At 33.6% G+C, this 22,252-nt stretch overlaps 1 protein-coding gene across 3 annotated transcripts in view; it reads left to right on the forward strand.

The window, feature by feature from the left end:
• Positions 1-22,252, forward strand: part of LOC145292940 (signal peptide, CUB and EGF-like domain-containing protein 1) — a 476,335-nt gene that overhangs the window by 371,125 nt on the left and 82,958 nt on the right. For all 3 annotated transcript variants that reach the window (XM_080139112.1, XM_080139113.1, XM_080139114.1), the window contains one exon: positions 14,652-14,774. In XM_080139112.1, the coding sequence (XP_079995238.1) occupies positions 14,652-14,774 (123 nt within the window). The remainder of the gene's footprint in view (positions 1-14,651; positions 14,775-22,252) is intronic.

Below are 22,252 nucleotides of genomic sequence, written 5' to 3' on the forward strand. Positions count from 1 at the left end.
TAAGGATATGATTTGGAAGATCATTAATGTAGATCAGGAAAAGAGTTGGGCCCAGGATGGATCCCTGAGGGACACCGGCATTAATATTGTGAGCTTCTGATTTTTGCCCCTCAACTACTACTCTTATGAATCTATCAGAAAGAAATGATTTAATAATTGAGAAGACTTTTCCAGCTATACCATAGCTAGCGATCTTATGAAGTAAACCTTTATGCCATACCCTATCAAAGGCTTTAGATATGTCAAGAGCAATTGCCCTAGAAAGATTGCCACCGTCGAGAGATTTGCTAATCCTATGCGATATAACTGTAAGGACATCTGCTGTAGATCTAGCAGAACGGAAACCATATTGAGTGTCACTAAGAAGGTTATTTTTGTTGAGATGTTTGATTACTTCTGTATTTAATACAGATTCTAGCAACTTACTCATGACGCACAGGAGACTTATTGGCCTGTACTGAGAGGGGGATGAGCGATCACCTGAATTCTTAAATACAGGGCATACTGATGAGATTTTCCAGGGAGATGGGAAACTATTCTCCTTAAGACAACGTTTAAACAGTTTTGTAAGTATGGGCGCTAGTTCAGGTTGAAGTTTTTTGAGTACTATAATTGGAATACCATCAGGGCCAGTTGCTTTACTGGAATCAAGGTTTTTGATTAGTTTGGCAACATCACGTACAGATATACGTATATCACATAGCGTGTTTTCTGATACAAGAGGAAATATTGGGGGTTGGCGGTCTTGGTCGCAAAGGGTAGAATTAGCTGCAAAGTTCTTGACAAAGAGTTTGGCTTTGTCTGATGCTGACGAGATTACCTCAGATCCATTGATAATAGTTGGGATGGAGCACACGCTTCTGTTCAGGATTCTGTTTGCTATTTGCCAAAACTGGTGGGAACCAAGCCGCTGCTCAGCTACTTTGGACTTAACAGATTGAGCATACAACTCTCTTGCGTTCCTTATTACTTTCTTACAATGGTTGCTGGCAGTCCTGAAAACGGCTTTAGTTTCCATACATCTATTACGTTTGAAGCAGTGGAAAAAGTGATTTCTGTGCGCAATGGCAGCAGCACATTCTGGAGAGAACCATGGCTGGCTGTTAGGTTTTTGCTGAAACTTTTTAGAGGGTATGAAATGGTCAATACCTACAATTAACCATTCAGTTAGGTCTAATACTATAGAGGACACATCCTTTTTAAACATGGAATGCAGAGGTAGATCAGATATAAATGTACGGAAGCTATCCCAGTCAGCCTTAGTGTATCGATATACTGTACGATGAAGAGGTACGTCTGGGGACTTATTACATTTCATTTTTATCTTAATTGATACAACAGAGTGGTCGGAAGATCCAAGAGGCGACAGAACAGAAACTGAACATAGTTCAGGGCAAGTTGTGAGAAAAAGGTCTAGTAGGCTCGCATACTGGCCGTCATTATCGGGCACACGGGTAGGTTCCTGAACAATCTGAGTGAGGTCATAGGCAATGGAGAAATCATGACAGAACCTCCCCTCATCATCGGTCTTGTTTGAGTGGGTCAACCATTCGACGTTGTGAACATTGAAGTCTCCACATACGTGAATGTTAGCTGAAGGATAAGTAGAAAGGACTTGGTCAATTTTCTCAGATATGCTTTGAAAGATAGTAACTCCGCTGTTGTGGGGGCGATAGAGAGTAAATATAAATGCAGTAGTGTGAGCTAAAGCAACCCGGAAGCACATATAAGGTAAGTTAGGATCTTCCCTGGAGATGTCCCTCCCACATGGAAAGCTATCTTTAATATAGGCACATATTCCATGCCCATGGCGATCTTGGTGGTCAGATTTAGAAGTTAAGTTAGAGTATCCTGTAATTGCAAACTCATCAAGGGAAATAGCCTGTCCAATGCCAGTTTCACTTAAAAATAAAAGGTCTGGTTTAGTCTCCTGTAATTGGGTTTCAACCTCTGGAAGGTTAGAACGTAGACCCCTGATGTTGGAGAAGGAGACATGGTAGTAGGGGTCTACGTTGGAAGTTGGAGAACCGGGTTTAATCGTGTATTTTTTCTTGAAACTTGTCATGATGAAATTTTGGAATTTGTGGACTAGGTCGACAGATTTACTTAGAGCAGGACAGAGAGGGGAAACTAAGAGAGAAAAAGAAACGAAGAATTTTTTTTTTTTTTTTTTTTGTACCACATGATAAGGTAAAGCCGTAACAATTACCCACTAGTATGGCATCGAGAGGCCCCACCAGAAGCTACTGCATGGTCCAGATTCCATTCACCAAATGGCAATACAGCAGCCCCAGTACTTTGCACCTGCTGATAGGACAGCCTCCTTAGTGGTTAATCCAAGGTTCGAGTCCCTGACTATCAGGCGGATAACGTCAGCCCAGACAAAACGTTTACCTCCAGCACCCTTACTAGTGACATGGCTACAAGGATAGACATAGAAACAGAAAATTTCCACCAACTCTGCCAACTGTTCGCGCAAAAATACTGCCAACCTAGAAAACAGCTTTTTCTTCTCCCTTTGTCAGAAAAATCACTCATTTAAAAATGAGGACTGAGGGACAAATAAGAAGAAGCGAGAGTAACAGGAGCTGCCGATAACGCATCCACAATGCGTTTTCTACTCTCCATTTATGTATTACTTACTGAACAATATAAACAGTACATAGGCTTCCAATTAAAAAAGAAAATCAACGTCTTTAAAAAAAAAAAAGGTTTTACACTTTGGACTTTTATGTATTACTTACTGAACAATATAAACAGTACATAGGCTTCCAATTAAAAAAGAAAATCAACGTCTTTAAAAAAAAAAAAGGTTTTACACTTTGGACTTTACAGGTAAATTAAAAAAACACTTCTATTTTGTTTTAATTTACAATATATTATTTATTGATCTTTTATCTTCAATTTGTGATATATAAAACTTTGGTACATTAATTAATTATTTAAATTTAAATAGACATTTCAAAATGGGGGGGTGAAAAAACGTTTGTCTAAAATATTATATTCGATTTATTGGAAAATTTCACATTGACCCTGAAAACATAGTAAAAATTGAATCAATGGAAAAATTTTGATAGATTTTTTAAGTTTAAAATTGAACAATATTTAACTCGTAAAATTCAATTGATTTCATTACGTAAAATATGGCTGCATGGAAGCGCGCCGGCACTTTGTAAACACTGTTTTTTAAAAAAATAAAAAATATTTCTATTACTTTTTATACAACTTTAATAGTTTATTTTGGGAGTATAATCCATAAAGAAAATAAACAACCCACTTTTAAAAGAGAAATTACGAGTTTTTTTATATTTTATTCGCAGTTTCGTGTTAGGGGTGTCAAAAATTCCCCCAAAATTCTGATACACCTAGAAAATCACACTCAAGATGAGAACAGTAGTCCGATGAATAATAATACGGATAACCAATCCTCATCTCAAAAAATCAGAAATGTCAGAGAGGAAGCAGTTGGTAAAATTCGTAATGGGGCGATTCAAATACTCGTACCGATTCTGTTCTAAATTCCCGATTCCGATACAATTATCGATATGATTCTCTTTAATTTTCTAAATATAGAGTTATTTGTGGATGGGGTCAGAGGTCGGATAACTATAGAACACTATGTAATGTATACATATATTTTCGCAAAACTGAATAATATACTTGTTGGGGTGATCTCTAGATTTTAGTTTTACTGATAGTTTAAAATCAGTAAATATTTCATCATTAATACGAGTCATGGAAAATTAAGTTTTTAAACAAAACCAAACAAAAGGGCTAATTAAAGAATCGTTTTTAGCATCGGAAAATAGGCACAATTTTTTATTTTATTTATTTTTATTTTTTTTTTACGATTCCGATACCTCCAAAAAGTTTCGATTTTTTTCGATTCCCGATTCCGATTTATCGTTCTAACACTAGTAATAGTCAAGTTTAACGTAGTTTAACTTCGGTGATCTAATGAGAACCAGCGTGTCGACGTGACTATGTCGTATAAAAATGGTTAATCACTTAAGTAATTTTTAAGAAGAAATTGGTAGGCAGTTGTTTATAACGAGTTGCGGTTAGTGTTTATGGCATCAAGTGAGTCAAAAAACATGTGTCGACTTAATCTACGCGTTTAACAATCAATATCCTATTTCAAAGTCGAACGCGAAAGACAGACGAAACTTCCTTTTACTTTTACTAAAGACTCAAAATGTATCAAGACCCAAATGCCACTCAAGGAAAAGGCTTAATAACTTTGTCAGGTTAATTGTGACGCAACACAATGATAGCTGATAACGATAGTTGAAACTGGGCAGAATTGGATTATTTAATAGGACGGCTCAACGAAAATTTGTTTACATTGGACTTGAAAACAATCATGTTGTAGTTAGCTTATAAGCACTACCATGGTTCTATATGGTTCTAGGAAATAAATTTTGTTCACGGAAGCTTCGTTTACTTGAAGGTACATGGCAGCAGAAACGGACGTTATTGGTTGCAGCTCGACGAGGATTTATTCTGTATTTTTACTGGGGGGGGGGGATTTTGATTTGAGTTCATCGAGCAAGTACGATAAAATTAATAATAGAGCAGAGAAAGACTAGCAGCATCTGAAACTTAAGTATGACAATCTGATCGACAAACATTCTTATAGAGATAACTAGGCTTATAGAAAACTGACATTCGTACTTGGTGTTGCCCGGAGACATAAATAACAAAAGCAGAGGAGTTAAAAAGTGTTTCTTTTAAAACCTTTCCCCTTTCTCTCTCTCGCTCTCTCTTCCCTCTCTCTCTCTCTCTTTCTCACACACACACACACACACACACACACACACAAACACACACACACATACACATACACACACACCTTCTCTACCGCTCTCTCTACCACTGTCTATTCTGCTATCTATCTATCTCTCTCTCTCTCTCTCTCTCTCTCTCTATATATATATATATATATATATATATATATATATATATCCTACTCCCGTTTCGTTGAATAAGATAGAAAATCTTGTCTAGATTAAATAAAAGAAGTCATCATTTTAAGGTGTCTGTTACTGTCTTGAATACTATACTAATAAAGAACAATGTAGGAATTTAAGGGTTTTTTTTAAGTTGTTTCGTATTTCGTCAGCCTGCTTGTTTCCCGCTCAAAGTCATACTCTTCAACTATAAACGCATTGATGAAATCCGTATTCGTTCAGTTCTCATGTCCGGTTTCTCCTGCGCCATCTTGAAATACATTTATTCCATTTATTGCCTTCCGAAAGTCGGTTTGTGTCCGTGGTTTTGACTTTTAAGGTCTTCGCGCAGATTCCACCTCAAACGTGAAGATAATAACCACGAAAGATTTCTCTTCGTCTTCTCCTTATATTCCTCATCATCCTCCTCCCCTCCTCTTTTCCTCCTCCTCCTCCCCACCGCCTTCTCCTCCTCCTACTACCACTACTACTAATAATAATAATTTTAATCTTTTTTACTCCTCCCTACTTTTATCACTACTGATTCTTGTCCTCTTCTTTCTCCTCTTTCATCTTCTTCTCATCCTCCCTCTTTTATTGATATTATTACTGCTACTACTACCGGCCAGACAGCTTAAAAAGATCTGGAGAATGAAGAAAGTGAAAACACCACTAATAGTAGGAGCGGTAGGAACGATACCAAAAAACTTTGAAAAAAAAAATGGGAGAGATTGGAATCAGAGGGATGGCTGAGAAAATACAACGAATTTCAATAATGAAAACTACAGAAATACTAAGGAAAACTCTTGAATGTCGAGGCTGACACCGCACATAAACTACACACAAACTGGACACAGAAATGGTTACAGATGCAAAACACAAAGTAACATCGCATGAAATCATGAAAACAAACTGTATAAATGAAAAAACCGCCCCCCCCATTTGTTATGAGTGTCACCATAAACAGGCACCACACCAAATAATGAGGGCCAAGAAGGAGGGGGGAGACCGAGGAGGAAAAGCACTAGCCAGACCTCCGCTGGTTGAGTGCAAAGAGGACTGGGACCTTGGGGAGGCTTATTGCCACTGAAATTCACGTGAAGGCCAATGGTCGCCGCCAACGAAAAATCAATCGTAAGCGGCTGTTGCGATGACGCAAATTCTTTTGCAAAGGGTATCGAAAGATGTGGAGAGTACTGGAAATCTGGGGAGACTTGTTGTCACTTAGACTCCAGGGAGTACAATAAGTTGTTTTCGTAGAACAATCTTTGATGATGGCTTGTGTGAATGCTCCTAGTGAGTAAATAATAATAGTTCTATTATATTCATGATAATAATTATTATTTATCATCTTCTGTTCCCTCTCCTCCTGTTTCTTTTCTTCTCCCCTCCTTTTCGTCCTCCTTTTCCTCCTCTACTACTACTACTACTACTACTAATAATAATAATAATAATAATAATAATAATAACTAGCGTGCACCTAGTATCCATTTACCTGATTTTTGGAATGAGCAGTACATCCATGTGATTTTTGGAATATGACATCTGATGTCAATGTTGCACATAATAAATATATTATATGCATTTTCTTTTACGGAAAATAATGACGTTATCACCGGAAGTAAACACGTCAGACTATCATCCCCCCTACTCGAAAAGAAGGAGGAGATTATGCCTAGGATCTCATTAAACACTCACCAAATTCATTAAATCACATTTAGTATAATCTATATATTAATACGATAGCGTGTATGTTCTTAAATCTCAGGCAATGAAATTTGCCGGAAAGTGTGACACACAAAAGAACACACACACTATCGTATTAATATATAGTTAATAATAATAATAATAATAATAATAATAATAATAATAATAATAATAATAATAACAATAATAATAACAACAACAACAACAATAATAATAATAATAATAACAATAATAATAACAACAACAACAACAACAATAATAATAATAATAGAAACAATAATAACAATAATAATAATAATAATAATAACAATAATAATATTAATAATTCACATTTGTTTCTTTACTTTTCCCCTTCTCCTTTTTTCTCACGTTATTTTGTTCTTCCTCTTCTTTCACTCTTGATTCCTTTCCCACTTCCCCCTCTTCATTCTTACTGTTAGTATTCCTATCTACTCTCCCCATTTTCTTCTATTTTTTATTCCTCTACTTTTTCTGTTCCTCCTCCTCCTTTTTTTTCTTCTTTTCCTCTTTTTTTCCTCTTCTTTTTCCTTTTCTTCCTGGTTTTCTTCCTCCTTTGATTCTTCACTCTTCTTCATCTTCCTATTCATTTCTCTTTCTCCTTTTTCTTCTTTTCCTTCTTTACTCGCTCTTTATATTTCTCTTCTTACTTCTCCTCCTCCTCCTCATTTCTTTTTCTTCTCTTCCACCTACTCCTTCTATTTTGTCGTCTTCTTTCTCTTTTCGTTTACCCTTTTTCTTTCTGCCACTGAATATTTTCATTAATCGGTTAATGACTGCCGCTTTCAAGTTGTTAAGTTATAATAAACACTTGGATATAAGTTATCTTATCGCGCTGGATTTTTATGCGCCATCTTGCCAATTGAAACGTCACAAGCGTTTATTACTTCAGTGTGACAATCTCTCTTTGATATATTCGTTTGCATTTCCTAATTCCAACTGCTTAATTTCATGCAAAGATTAAATTACAACCGCCAGATGTCACTGTAAACAACATTACTTTACAGATACTTAACTCGTGCACATGTGAAAAAGATGAGGTTCCTCTCAGGGTACTCTTTTTATCTTAACAAAGTACAAAATCGACTTCGCAATCTAGTGGGAGATTATAGCTCCCCCTTCATTAATGCCTTTTTCTATCTCGCAGAAATTACATTGCTAATCTTATTTGTACCGTTTTCATCCGTTTAATTTCAGGATTATTTCCAGGAAAGATGCTCGACTAAGCTCCGATCTCTGGTTCTGTAATGTTTTCAGCGGAGAAGCAAACGTTATGTGCAGTTTTAGTCGCAAAGGAGACCAAGGCAAAAAATAGGAAATAACTACAACTCGCTTGTTCTCCACGTCTCTCACGAGATCTCGAATGTTACCTCGTCTCTCTCGTGATCGTCCTCTTTATCCTTTCTTTTTCTCCCTCTCGGTGACGTCACTTCGCATGCATTTACATACGCGCATCCACGCTGTGTTACAATTCATCCTTTTAAAACATCCATTGCAAGAACTCACCTTATTGCGAAAACTGAAATAACTTTCGGTCCTTCTTCTCTATGTGCTTAGAGTCAAACAGAAGCTCTATTAACAGAACTTTTTTTCCAGAGCTTTTTATGTGTAGAATACTACAGTATGACCATTTTTAAATACAATCCTAATAAGTACTTGGCATAAAACCGTCCCATAACTAAACTTTGTCATTTCCTTACTCCTTTTCAATCCTCCCGTAATATTTTTCCTGATTAAACGGACAATCTACCTATAAGTTAAAATTTATCATTGAGTTGATATTGGCCTGGCTAAATGATGGCTCATTAGTAAAAATAAACAATCATGTATTGTAGGTATTTTTGCAAACCATATTTGTCCAAAATTTTCTGTGTATGTCTATTTAACAGTTTTGCATGGTGCTGAACTCAAATTTAAATATGTTAAGGCCTTGGGTACTGTTGGAGCTAAATGGGGGCGGGGCAAATGATGGACTTAGTCATTTCGTTTTTTGCCTGGCGCAGAATTCAAATTTACATATGTTAAGGCCTAAAACTGCACCGTTTGTTCATTTTCACCAGGATTTGTCGTCCCCTGGGGACTTTTGAGGCTAAATGGGAGGGAGGGGCCAATACTGAACTTAGTCATTTTTTTATGCCTTGTTCACTGTGCACTCACGGGAGATCATGTATGTTTCACTTGGTTTTATGGCAATCGATCCAGACACTCGATATAAGGAGTTAAAAAATTAAATAAAATAATATTTCAAGTTCAAAAACTACCTAAAAATACGGGGTTGCTGCATATATTTTTACTCAGAAAACAACAATTCTCCCCCTCCCCTTCTCAGAAACATCGCTCATGGAATGTGAGGACTAAAGGACCAAATAAGGGAAGTAATAGTACCGAAATTGCTTCCGTTTCGCCCGTTTATAGTCTAAAGGAGCTGAAATGTGTAAAAGTCTCTATTATTAATAATTAATACTTGTCGTTTACATTTAAATGCCATAGGATATACATATTTAGGTTTTTTAAGTTATTCTGCTCCGATAGCTGTCCTGCGGAACAACACTCAAGATTCCCGGGGGAATTTTACACATATGATTTAAATATCATTAAAATTTTACACATATGATTTAAATATCATTAAAATGGTAAATATTTTAAGTTTTAATGGCGGTTCGGGTCCAGTAGCTCCATAGTAAGATTCGAAACTACGGAATGCGAAAATATCACCAATGTAACTACGACATCTTACCTGCAATATGTAGTTTTATTATTTAAATGTTAAAATATAACTAATACACACACACACACACACACACACACACACACACACACACACACACACACATATATATATATATATATATATATATATATATATATATATATATATATATATATATTACATGGAGTTCATTTATCATGGCCCAATGGCTACTCAGGGATAAGGGTTATTGTGTGTACAGTAATCAAAGGGATAGTGTAGCCATAGTATTGGAGAATTGGTAAGGTGTCATTACTTAGGGGGGGGGCGGTTCATCAGGAATTTGTTCGTGTTGGACTTGAAAACATCCAGGTTGAAGTCGGGAGGGAAACAGGCAAGCGGAACAGAGTTCCACAGGCGTGCAGTTCTAAGAAAGAAGCTTTGTTCATGGTATCTACGTTTTGATTTAGGCACAGATAGGAAGTGGGGAAAATTATTGACGGTCGTTTCAGCTAGTCGGGTGTTTTTTGAGAAAGATTGGCGAGGGGGGACCAGAGAATGGATCTCAGACGAGCACCTGCCATGGAAATAACGATAGAACAATGACAGGCTCGCTACGTCTCTTCTGTGGGAAAGAGGTTGCAGGGTAGAGAAAAGGGCATCCCCCACCAAGCCACGGAGTCTATTTTGTACTCCGTCAAGGCAGGATAGGCTGTTTTTTGCAGCCCCCACCCAGATGTGGCAGCAGTACTCCATCTTTGGACGTACTTGGCTCTTATATTGATAGAGAATTGCATCATTAGTGAGATATCTTCTGGAGCGGTAGAAGGATCCAACCATTTTCCCAGCGATCTTGGCCACAGACTTGATGTATGTGTTCCATTTCAGATCAGGTGTAAAGGTCAAACCCAGAAGCTTACCAAATCCTGGGGCTTCCCTTAGACGAGAGCCATCCATTTCAATTGATGTCAGATGGGGATCAGAACGTTTATGATGTAGAGAAAGGAGCTTGGTCTTAGATGCATTAAAGGTAACCAGCCACCTCTTTCCTCACTGTACCACGCGCTCAAGATCAGAGGAGAGAGAATCAGAGAGAACATCATCATTTACGGCCTTTGATGTGTTGCCATAGATGGTCGTGTCATCAGCATAGATGTCAACGAAAGATTTTAGTATGTGTTTTGGGAGATCATTGATGTAGATCAGGAAGAGAGTTGGGCTCAGTATGGACCCCTGAGGCACTCCAGTATTAATACTGTGGGCCTCTGATTTCTGCCCATCAACCACTACTCTTATGAGCCTATCAGATAGAAATGATTTAATGATAGAGAAAACATTTCCAGTTATACCGTAGCTGGAAATCTTGTGTAGTAGGCCTTTATGCCAAACCTTATCGAAGGCCTTTGATATGTCGAGAGCAATTGCCCTATATATATATATATTACAATAGAAATATGCGAGCATGACAAGTAATATGGTTAAGCTTAAACATGGAAAAGTAAAGTTGTTAAAACTGGAAAGGAAAAGGACAAAAAATTCTAGTAAAAAATATAATAAATGTGTAACTTAAAATACTGCAGCATTAAGAACTGATTATATAATGTTATAAATTGCATTTTTTTAAATGCTGAATGCTACAATATTTTATAAACTTATTTTATTTTTTACTAGAATATCTTGTCTTTTTCTTTTCCAGTTTTAACAACTAGTCCTTTACTTTTCCATATTTAAGCTTAACCATATTACTTTTCATGCTCGCATTTTTCTATTGTAATCCATGATTTTTCAAGGCTTCCAATAATTTCACGTGTACTTTATTTAATTTCAATCTTATTTTTTGCCTCATAACAACATATGTAATAACAATGTACGGCACTCATTTGCTTTCAATAAAATCCCGCCTAATTATCTCCCTTTACTGCTTTCTTTCCCTCTGTTTAACTTGCTACTTCTCTTTTCGAATTAGTAGCAACAGTAGTCGCTGAAGCGACGTGGTTGCTGTAGAAATCAGTCATAAAAATATTTTTATGCTTTTGAACACCAGAAAATTCATCATAGCTTTTGTGTTACTGAACAAAAATTGAAAAAACAAATTCACAATATAGCAGAGAAGGTGATCTAAAAACTCTAATAATTCTTTGAAATTTGGTCGAAAAGCAGTTCTAAATGACTAAAACTGTCACTTAACCATATATTCAAACACTACTGTGTTTGAATTATATGTATATATATATATATATATATATATATATGTATATATATATATATATATATGTGTGTGTAATATATATATATATATATATATATATATATATATATATATATATATATATATATATATGTTTATTACGACTTTTTGTCGTGTGAACCATTCGACATTTTACATTCATCCGAGTCTTATGAGGCAAACAAAAATAGAAAAGTGACAGTGGGAGGAATTGAGAAAAAAAAACGGGAGGCGAAGGGGGATTGTGATATGAATCGTACAGAGATGCAAAATGGATTAAGTTACGTACGGAGTAAAAGTAAATCTTGACTAAAAAGAATCTCAACTATTCATAAAATTTTGACTAAATTCTTATAACCTATTTCTCTTGTCATGGCCTTCTAAAATAGTTGAATTTTTAAAATAGATCTAATGGTGTAGTATTACGGCCGTACCTGGAACAATGACAACACCTTCCTTCATAAAAAAAAAAATATAACGACAGCTTTATTGTGGCTTTTATTGGTGAGTAGCGAGGTATCCGATGGGTGAAGAGGGATGATGGGTTGATAAGAGGAAGACGCGCAGACAGGAATTCGACGACCGATTCCTCTGATCGACAAAAGAAAGATTTTCAATCTAACATTCCCCTAACCCGACAAGCAGCAAAATCCCACTCCTTCACTGTTGATGAACGTATATGCCGGAAAGCCTCTTACTCTAATAGTTTTTTTTTTCCTCGGATTGTTAAATTTTGGAATTCTCTCCTTGTTTCCCCGCTGAACAGACTATGTTTTTTATATTGCTTTTTCACCCCAAACAAGGCACAGCGACACTTTGATGAAAGATGCTAATATTTAGGACATACTTTGCAGAGAGACTGGGTATGGAGTTGAGTAGTAATATGTCTGTTTACATTACGCTTGAACTTCTTCATTTCAGTACAGTCACAAAAGAAGGGATCAGGAATGGAATTCCAAAATTTAGCAGTCTGAGGGAAGAAACTATTAGAGTAGAAAGTATCTACTGTGTACGGTGGGATCTTGCTGCTTATCGGATTAGTCATGGGTATTTATGTGGAGAGGGTACAAGAGCTTGGAGGTCGTCGGAGCACCTGCCATTAAAATACTTGTAAAACAGGCACATTTCGTCGATGAGACAAGCGTTGGAGTTTGGTTGACAGTGCGGGATCTATTAGGTTGGCGATTCTTTTTTTTAACCCTATCATAGAGTGAAAGGCTAGCAGAAGATGCACCAACCCAAATGTGGTAACAATACTCCATACGTAGGCGAATGGTGGCCTTATAGAGGTCAGGCATAAGTATCTTTTTAGCTTAGTGTGAACTGACGTCTCGCAACTCAACTTCCAACAGTCCACTGTTAGATACGATCTCAAATAGTACGCAACTGTATTTCAATTTGCAGTATGTTTAGTTTCAGGCTAAAAAGAGTTTTTAAAAAAAATTGGGAAGAACTCTTGCTCATACAACACCGGAATAACACTTCGAAACTAGCAAAACGCTCTCCCAAATCTCTTTCTCATCTCTTCGTGTTTACTCCCCCCCCCCAGCTGCATCACTGTAATCTTTTTTTAAAATAGATTCGTGTCCATACATTCAAATTCCTAACATTAACAAAGGAACATAACGTTTGTTTGTTTTTTCTTGCAAATGGCTTCTCAACAAGTACGTAATAATGTTTTCACATGAAATGCCTTTTTTTTTTAATTTACTATCGTGCATTAGAACTCAAAGAATTTATATATATATATATATATATATATATATATATAAATATATATATATATATATATATATATATATATATATATAAAATAAAAATTACAATCAAATTTACCAAAATGATCCAAGATGGTAAAATTAAAGTATATTATAAATTTTAAAGAATTAATATTTATAAAGTTATCTCAGCCAGATGTAAAAGCTCGATAAAACCAAATAGGAGATAGAGCTTATAATACGAGCAAACAGTTAATAAAACATGTTAAAAAAACACTTTGAAAATACGGGATCGGATTTTGCATGCAAAAGGAAATTCAATTAACTTTCTTGAAGTTATATATTTGGATTTTACCGTCACTGGATTATTTATCTTCCACCAGACTATCCATTCATTTGTAATCACCTTTTTCTTAACCATATTCCTTCTGCTTCACTATTTTGTTATCAAGTAAGATCTTTGACTTACTTGTTGTTTCATCAAATACTTTTGCATGCAAAATCCGATCCCGCATTTTGCTAATTCCCACCCTCTGATGAGAAGGAAAGTATTTCTTCGAAACTCCGCGGATAAAGGACGATTTACTCATCTAGTGTTTCCTTTTCACATTAAATATGTTTTTAACTCATTTCAAAGTGTTTTTAACATGTTTTATTAACTGTTTGCTCGTATATATATATATATATATATATATATATATACTGTAGAATTTTCTTTATTTACTATTGTTGACTACGTATTTGCATACGTAGTTCAGCTGTGATTTCTTTCAAAATTCATCATCAGGCTACTAGTCTCAACTAGTTTTAATTCCGAGTGTACGGAGTTTCTTTTTCAAAACTTTTACTTTTGGGAGAGGGGGAGTAGGAGGAAAAGCAGAAAGAAAAATCCTATGCTATTTAGACAAAGTATTAACGTTTTCCTTTGATGATACGTACATACAATTCTATTTCAGTGCCTTTTATCATATAACTACAACATGTACGTCTTCATTATATAAAACAATTTATACAAATTTATTACTTAGTAATAACATTTTTAAAGCTAGATTTAAGTCTGTTGAAATCTAATAGTTTTACTAGCTGCTTAAGAACTAGTATTTAAACCTTGTGCTCTTAAACAAGAAATGAGGCATAGCTACGTCTAACAGTTTACAAGGTTCGTTAAACGATTTATTGGTTCAACTTACTTATATGACACAATAACTTTCTTCATTATATTTTTAACTGAGGTCTATGACGAGATCAAAAAAGTGAGAATTGCTGGGTCAAGTGGGATAATCAGCTGGAATTTTTTAGCATGAAGACTAATTATTTTTTTATTAATGTCTTTTTATTTTCAGATGTGGACGAATGTGCATTGGACAACGTTGGATGCAGCCATAAATGTGTCAACACCCATGGAAGTTATGAATGTATTTGTCCGAAAGGATTTAAGACACAAAGCGACATGAAAACATGCAAAGGTAATCTAAGAATGGTGCTTGTTCAGAATAATACATTTTGAGAAACAAACGCATTTCAGGTGAAAACATTGTTACGTACTTATCTTTCACGTTGAACTTAGTATAAATTCAAAAAATTACGAAACATGATCCAGTAAATGATGGGTTTTAATTTAGTTTTTATAAAAAAAAAAAGAAATAGAATTGCATGCGTCTGCAAAAGATCTAGCTAATTTATATATTCTTTTAGAACATTCATGTTAATTAATTCCGTATTAGTTTTTTTCGGTTTTCTTATGGAATGATCATTTTTAGTTAACTATTACGTGTAATTATATCCATGAAGATATTCTACATGATAACGATCTGACATTTTGTATTCTAAAATGGCGGATTTTAATTGAAAGCAAGAGAGATACGTCAGGTTTGTACAAAAAAATCAATTGAAGTTATCTTCAATGGATTTTGAGAACCCATCCACATTAAAACATACGATAAAACTATATTAATCGATAAACTCGATGAATTTTATTTTTATTTGTTACTATTTTTTTATACTGAATGATTTATTTATTTATTTTTTTTATTATTTTTTTTAAATTTTTTTTGTAATTTGTAGAATTTATACAAATTTTTACATGACACGTAAGTACGTAATAGTGTTTTCACCTGAAATGCCTTTTTTTTAAATTCACTATCGTGCATTAGAACTCAAATAATTTATATATATATATATATATATATATATATATATATGTATGTATGTATGTATGTGTGTGTATACTGTAGAATTTTCTTTATTTACTATTGTTGACTACGTATTTGCATACGTAGTTCAGCTGTGATTTCTTTCAAAATTCATTATCAGGCTACTAGTCTCAACAAGTTTAATTCCAAATGTACGGAGTTTCTTTTTCCAAACTTTTACTTTTGGGAGAGGGAGAGAAGGAGGAAAAGCAGAAAGAAAAATCCTATGCTATTTAGACAAAGTATTAACGTTTTCCTTTGGTGATACGTACATACAATTCTATTTCATTACCTTTTATCATATAACTACACCATGTGCGTCTTCATTATATAAAACCATTTATACAAATTTATTACTTAGTAATAACATTTTTAAAGCTAGATTTAAGTCTGTTGAAATCTAATAGTTTTACTAGCTGCTTAAGAACTAGTATTTAAACATACCATCGGCATATCTATACACAATTACCTATATGCGCCCATCTATGTCTGTCTAATTTGTCCCACTTAAAGCTTTCCCTCTATCTCTTGGCATGTATCAAGGGTCGGCAACCTATGGTCCTCAGGACAGATCCGACCCGCGAAGGCATTTTGACCACTCCGCGAGCCTGACAATCAATGACTATATCTAATGTGAAAGACGAGGATTTCGAATTCAATAGAAGACTTGCTGTTATCTTCCCCTGATTCACCCAACCCAATCTTAATACTATGACCGCAAAAACATGATCAAAACACAATCACCTCCATTTCTGTGTAAAAAAAAAATTAAACGTGAAACAACATTCAAAGCCGATTGCATAGAATGACCGACGTCAGATTGACAGGAGTCTCATATGTAATTTTCTTAAATGGCGTTCGTCCAACCCGTGATCCGTCATTATAACACCACTTGGTGTGCAGGGTCGAATGAGTTGCCGATCTTTATCGTATATCAACATATGTTTGTTAGTTTATGGAATATTCTTCCATCGGTATATTTACCGTCTCCCCTCCTCAGTTTATATTAAAGTATGCCTATTAGAATTTACGCTAAAATGTTCCACCACAAACTGTCACATGTAAAACAGTTTGGAGATTCCTTATTTGTTTATTTGTTATTGCATAATTATTTGGCAATAAAGTAATAAATTAATAGAGCAGAAACTTTCAAACATTGGTGGGGTAAGTGCACTGGTCAACTGGTATGCATATCTCTTAAATTGAATTAAACACGCACACGCACATGCCCCACATACATATATACTTCTATAAACTGTGTGGTGGTGATGTATTGATATTCATATAAACCCTTTTTTCTATTTATTTAAAAAAAGAAATACAACTTTGTTACATATGAGTTGTGGAATTGCATTCATCTGCAAAAGATCTAGCTAATTTACATATTCTTTTAAACATTCGTTTTAATTAATTCCCTATTAGTTTTTTCGGTTTTCTTATGGGATGATCATCTTTAGTTAACTATTACGGGTAATTATATTCATGAAGATATTCTATATGATTTATACTTGCGTAAGAATTATAGTAAACACAAACCTTTTTCTATATATACTAGCAGTGCAGTCCGGCTTTGCTCGGGCCCTATGTACTGTTAATAACTTTATATGCATATGTATACATACAGTAAAAGTTTGTACTCATGTCCAGGTAACCTACATTTAAAATTTCAAGTGTTTAGACCCAAAATTGGCAGAGGAGTTTGATAGAGTTTTCAAAGCTCAAATCGTTGAACTTTGACCATTTGACAGTCAAATTTCTGGCCGAAAACCGATTAAAAAATTTTCCTAATCTCAATACATCTTATGTCAAATCTCGAGTCTGTAAACTAAAAATTGACAAAGTAATTTGCTAGAGAAATGTACACACACAGAGAAAATTTCACTTTTATTGATATAATAGATCGATTAATGTACTATTAATCTCAAACCCAAAATTATTTGCAATTAATTCACTATTGTTCTCAACTCCAAACCTATTTAATTCACTATTAATCTCAAACACAAAATTATCTGCTACTAATTTACTATTTTTCTCAACTCCAAACTGATTTACTCTTAATTCACTATTAATCTCAAACACAAAATTATCTGCTACTAATTTACTATTTTTCTCAACTCCAAACTGATTTACTCTTAATTCACTATTAATCTCAAACCCAAAATTATCTGCTACTAATTTACTATTTTTCTCAACTCCAAACTGATTTACTCTTAATTCACTATTAATCTCAAACCCAATATTATTTGCTATTTATTTACTATTACTCGCAACAACAACCTTATTTACTACTTGCATTTCTGCCGGCTTCGCTCATAACTTGCCTTATGTGTGAATACTCTTTTATGTAAAAGTTCAATTGTTTAGACCAAAAATTGTCTGAGTAATTTGGTAGAGACCGTGGAGGTCATTTTTTTAACTTTGGTTCCAATTTTGACCTCTTAACATTTATTATTTTGGTTTCAAATAAAAATAAAATGTTTGACCCATGTCCAAGCTACCTACATCTAAAATTTCAAGTACTTAGACCCAAAATTGACGGAGAATTTTGGTAGAATCTGCAACGGTCAAATCTTTCAACTTTGACCTTTTGACAGACAAATTTTCGCCCCAAAACTAATTAAAATGATTGCTACATGTCTGAATAACAGTTATGTAAAATTTCAAATGTTTAGACCAAAAATTAGCCAGGTAGTTTGCTAGAGAACGCAAACGTAAAATCTTATGAACTTTGACCACTGGACAGCTCAAATGTTCGACCCAAACTGATTAAAAATCTTGCCCTATCTCTGAATACCCCTGATGTAAAATTTCAAATGTTAACCCCCATAACATTTATTGGGGGGGGGGGGGTCTCAAATCAAATTAAAAAGTTTTATCCATGTCCAAGTAACCTACATTTAATATTGCAAGTTTCCAAAATTGGCAGAGGAGTTAGGTAGAGTTTTTAAAGGCTAATACTTGAATTTTGCCTCCTTGACTGGCCGAAAAATGATTAAACAGATTTTCTCAAATCTTAATATCCTAGGCACCGCCAAAATTGGGGGGGGCAGGTCAGTACTTTTTGACGGACCGTCATTTTAAAAATCTACCAAAAATCAGGTAATTATCCGATCAATACGAAATTTTCAGCGATTATTAGGAGAAGAATGAACTTTATAACAGTGTACTTATTTTTCATAAACGATATTTATATATATATTTTTTTTTGCTTACAAAACCCCCCCTTGTTTTGAAGTGGGAACAAATATGCTTAAAATAATCATCTGAAACTGAACAAAACATATTGTGTTGTTGTAAGGGACAGAATTATAGATAAAAAAAAAAAAAAAAAAATTGTTTGCATACCTTATTTTGACGTCTGAATATCAGAACTTCGATTGTGTTTAATTATCCCGCTTTTGAGTTTTGAAGTGTGAAATTCGGTGAATATGTTAAGTAAAATAATTAATTTAAGTTAAGCAAAACAAAAAAAAAATTTTTTTAATATTTATACGAAAAAAGCCATTTTAAAATTTTTGATAAATAAATTAACAATTTTTTTTTAGCGAGCCGAATAATGCATGACCATTATTAAACAGGGCATGCTTTGAATAATTGATATAAAAAAAAAAAATTCGATAAATGTTGTGCCCTTTGTGTTAAAAATAGCATCATTTTTTTCGATCCCGTTTGAAAACGTTTGCCGCCTTTCGACTACGGTGGACCAAACGCGCTGAAATAATTTTTTTTTATTCTGCTTTAAATTGCCCCCCCCCATTTTGGGGAGTCTGGCCCCCACACACATATACATTAAAAACCAAACTCATACAAATGGTCACCCATCTGGTACTGGCCAGCCTCAGCTTTATAATACATTGAAATTTTCGTCACTGAAAAATAAGTTTTTTTGGCCTGTTTGGTCTTCCATAGTTTTCTTCTTATAATCCGCAAACGTAAACAGAGTCGATCTCGACTCTACATGAACGCGAAATATCTGGTTACCTATATGAATAAGTGGAATTATTTGAAATTCAGGTACTTATATTATAATATTTTTGCATATTCTCTTAGAAAATCATCCTAAATCTTAGTTAGACAATAAATAAATAAATTAATTATTTCAAAAACCTTTTTTTTTTAAATATTTAAGTACGTTTTTTGTGCAAGACAAAAAATGTCAATTGTTAACTTTTTGGGAAAATTTAACATTTAAAATTTAATTAAAAATAGTAGAAAAAGTTTTACATTATTCTGTTTTCTATATGATAAAATTCAGGGTTTTATCTTTCTGGAAAAAAAAAAGTTACTCAGAAATAATGGATTTTAATAAATGTAATTTAGTTTTAAAAAACAACAACAACTTCATTTTGCGGCCATTTTTGGCGGTGCCTATAATATCCCTTATGTTAAATCTCGAGTCTCTAGACCGAAAATTGTCAGAGTTATATGGGAGGGAAATGTACACAGACACACACACACACACATTTTCACTTTTATAGATATATAGATATAGATTTATGTATGAGTATATATATTTGTTTATAAAAATTTGCCTACCAAACTTCTCTGTCAGTTTTTGGTTTACAGACATGAAATTTAATATATAGGGTATTCGGACCCATGTGAAACTTTATATTTAGGTCTTAGCTGGGGAATATCGGTCTGAAATTGCGAAAATTTTAAAAATTGAATTTGCTAGGTGAAGATCGAACGACGGCATTACGAATATGCATGCGTAACGTAATAGCTATTGGTTCATGTTTTAATGTTTAGCCTTGTAGCAAACATGTCGTTATATCTAAGGCATTAACGTCGAAGGAAAAAGTAAATCGCAAGCTAATGGCTTCGGTTTCGATTCTCGGTGGTGGCGCACAAGCCATTTTTTTAAGTTTTTAAATCATTACTATGTATTGGGTCCAATATAATATAATAATAAATACGAAATTTGCATTAATCAAAATATCATATTTAAGCGTAGTTTACGATCGTGCAATGCCGGGCGGCCTGGTTTTATATATATATATATATATATGTGTGTGTGTGTGTGTGTGTGTGTGTGTGTGTGTGTGTGTGTGTGTGTGTGTGTGTGTGTGTGTGTGTGTTGTCAGCAAGTCATTATTCAAGCACGTCTAATTGAACACTACTGAGTCCCTCTTTTTTTCGATTTTGTTCAATAACTTTTCAATTCGCCGAGCGTTTTTTTTTTTTTTCATTTCGGCTGGCATGTTGTATATTATGGCGCCCAGAAGTTGTTGTTCGGCCATATACTTCCTAAGCGCTTTCAATCGATCGTCGTCAGGAGCGATTGATGTTGTCATTTTCTTTATTGAGACTTGGTGTATTCATAATTTGTTCTATTTTTTTATTGTTCATAATATATATATATATATATATATAGAGAGAGAGAGAGAGAGAGAGAGAGAGAGACAGACAGACAGACAGACAGACAGAGACAGAGATTGGGAGGGAGAGACAGAGAAGTAAAATACCCGGACGCTTGAGCGAATTCGTCGTAAGATATTACCGCTGATCTTTGAACTCTATTCTTCGATTTGTTTTCATTTCATGGGTCGCTGGTATTTGATTGGATTATAACGCCCCATTTTAAACGATGAAAGGTCATTCACTATCAATAATACCATGGTACGTCTCTGAAATATGTAACATAATTTTTAAAGAAATAATTAAATATTATACATATAAACAATAGAATTCAGATTCCAGAGACCTTTATTTATCAGTAAAATCGGACTATTCTTTACGACCGTTTCATCATCTATCCAGAAAATCAAGTTTTACAAACATATTCTAAAATTTGAGAAATGTTAATTGAGCTGAACAGCTACAAAGATCCGAATTTTTCCATCGTTTTATTATTATTATTATTATTATTATTATTATTATTATTATTATTATTATTACTACTACTACTACGATTACTATTTTTATTATTATTACTATTACTATTATTACTAATACTATTATTATTACTACTACTACCATTTTTATTATTATTACTACTACTATTATTTTTATTATTATTACTAATACTATTATTATTACTACTACTACTACTACTACTACTACTACTATTATTATTATTATTATTATTATTATTATTATTATTATTATTATTATTCAACAGACGAAGAAAAATATAATAAAACAACTTTTATATATTTTTCTTTGGCAATAACCTCTTTTTTGCTTTGTTTTGTTTATTTTTTGTTGTTTTGTTTTTTCCACGAGGAAATTAATGTTTGTTTATTATTTTTTTCTTTTTACAAATTGTTTATATATATATATATATATATATATATATATATATATATATATATATATATATATATGACTTCATGTATACCACAAATAAAAAGCACGGATTTCCGAAACGATCGTACAGATAATTGACTTTGTTGTTGTTCCTTCTTATGAAACTGATTTTTAATTTAATTAAATTTTGATTTTTAAATTTAAAAAATTTTTTTAAATTTTTAAATTATAAATCACATTACTTAATATTGAATTAGCTCTAGGACATTTAACTATCGAGCTTATTATATATCTAAATTACAACGAGCATTTCCTGTATTTTAATTAAACTAGTAATTTCACTATTACATTAAAATACACTTAGCTCTTTAGACTATTATTCTAATCTCCTTTAAATTATATATATATATATATATATATATATATATATATAAATATATATATATATATATATATATATATATATATATATATATATATATAATGGTAATATGTTTGAA

Source organism: Euprymna scolopes, chromosome 14, assembly GCF_053919585.1.
Source record: "Euprymna scolopes isolate OS-2025 chromosome 14, ASM5391958v1, whole genome shotgun sequence".
In the NCBI taxonomy this organism is placed as follows: Eukaryota; Metazoa; Mollusca; class Cephalopoda; order Sepiida; family Sepiolidae; genus Euprymna; species Euprymna scolopes.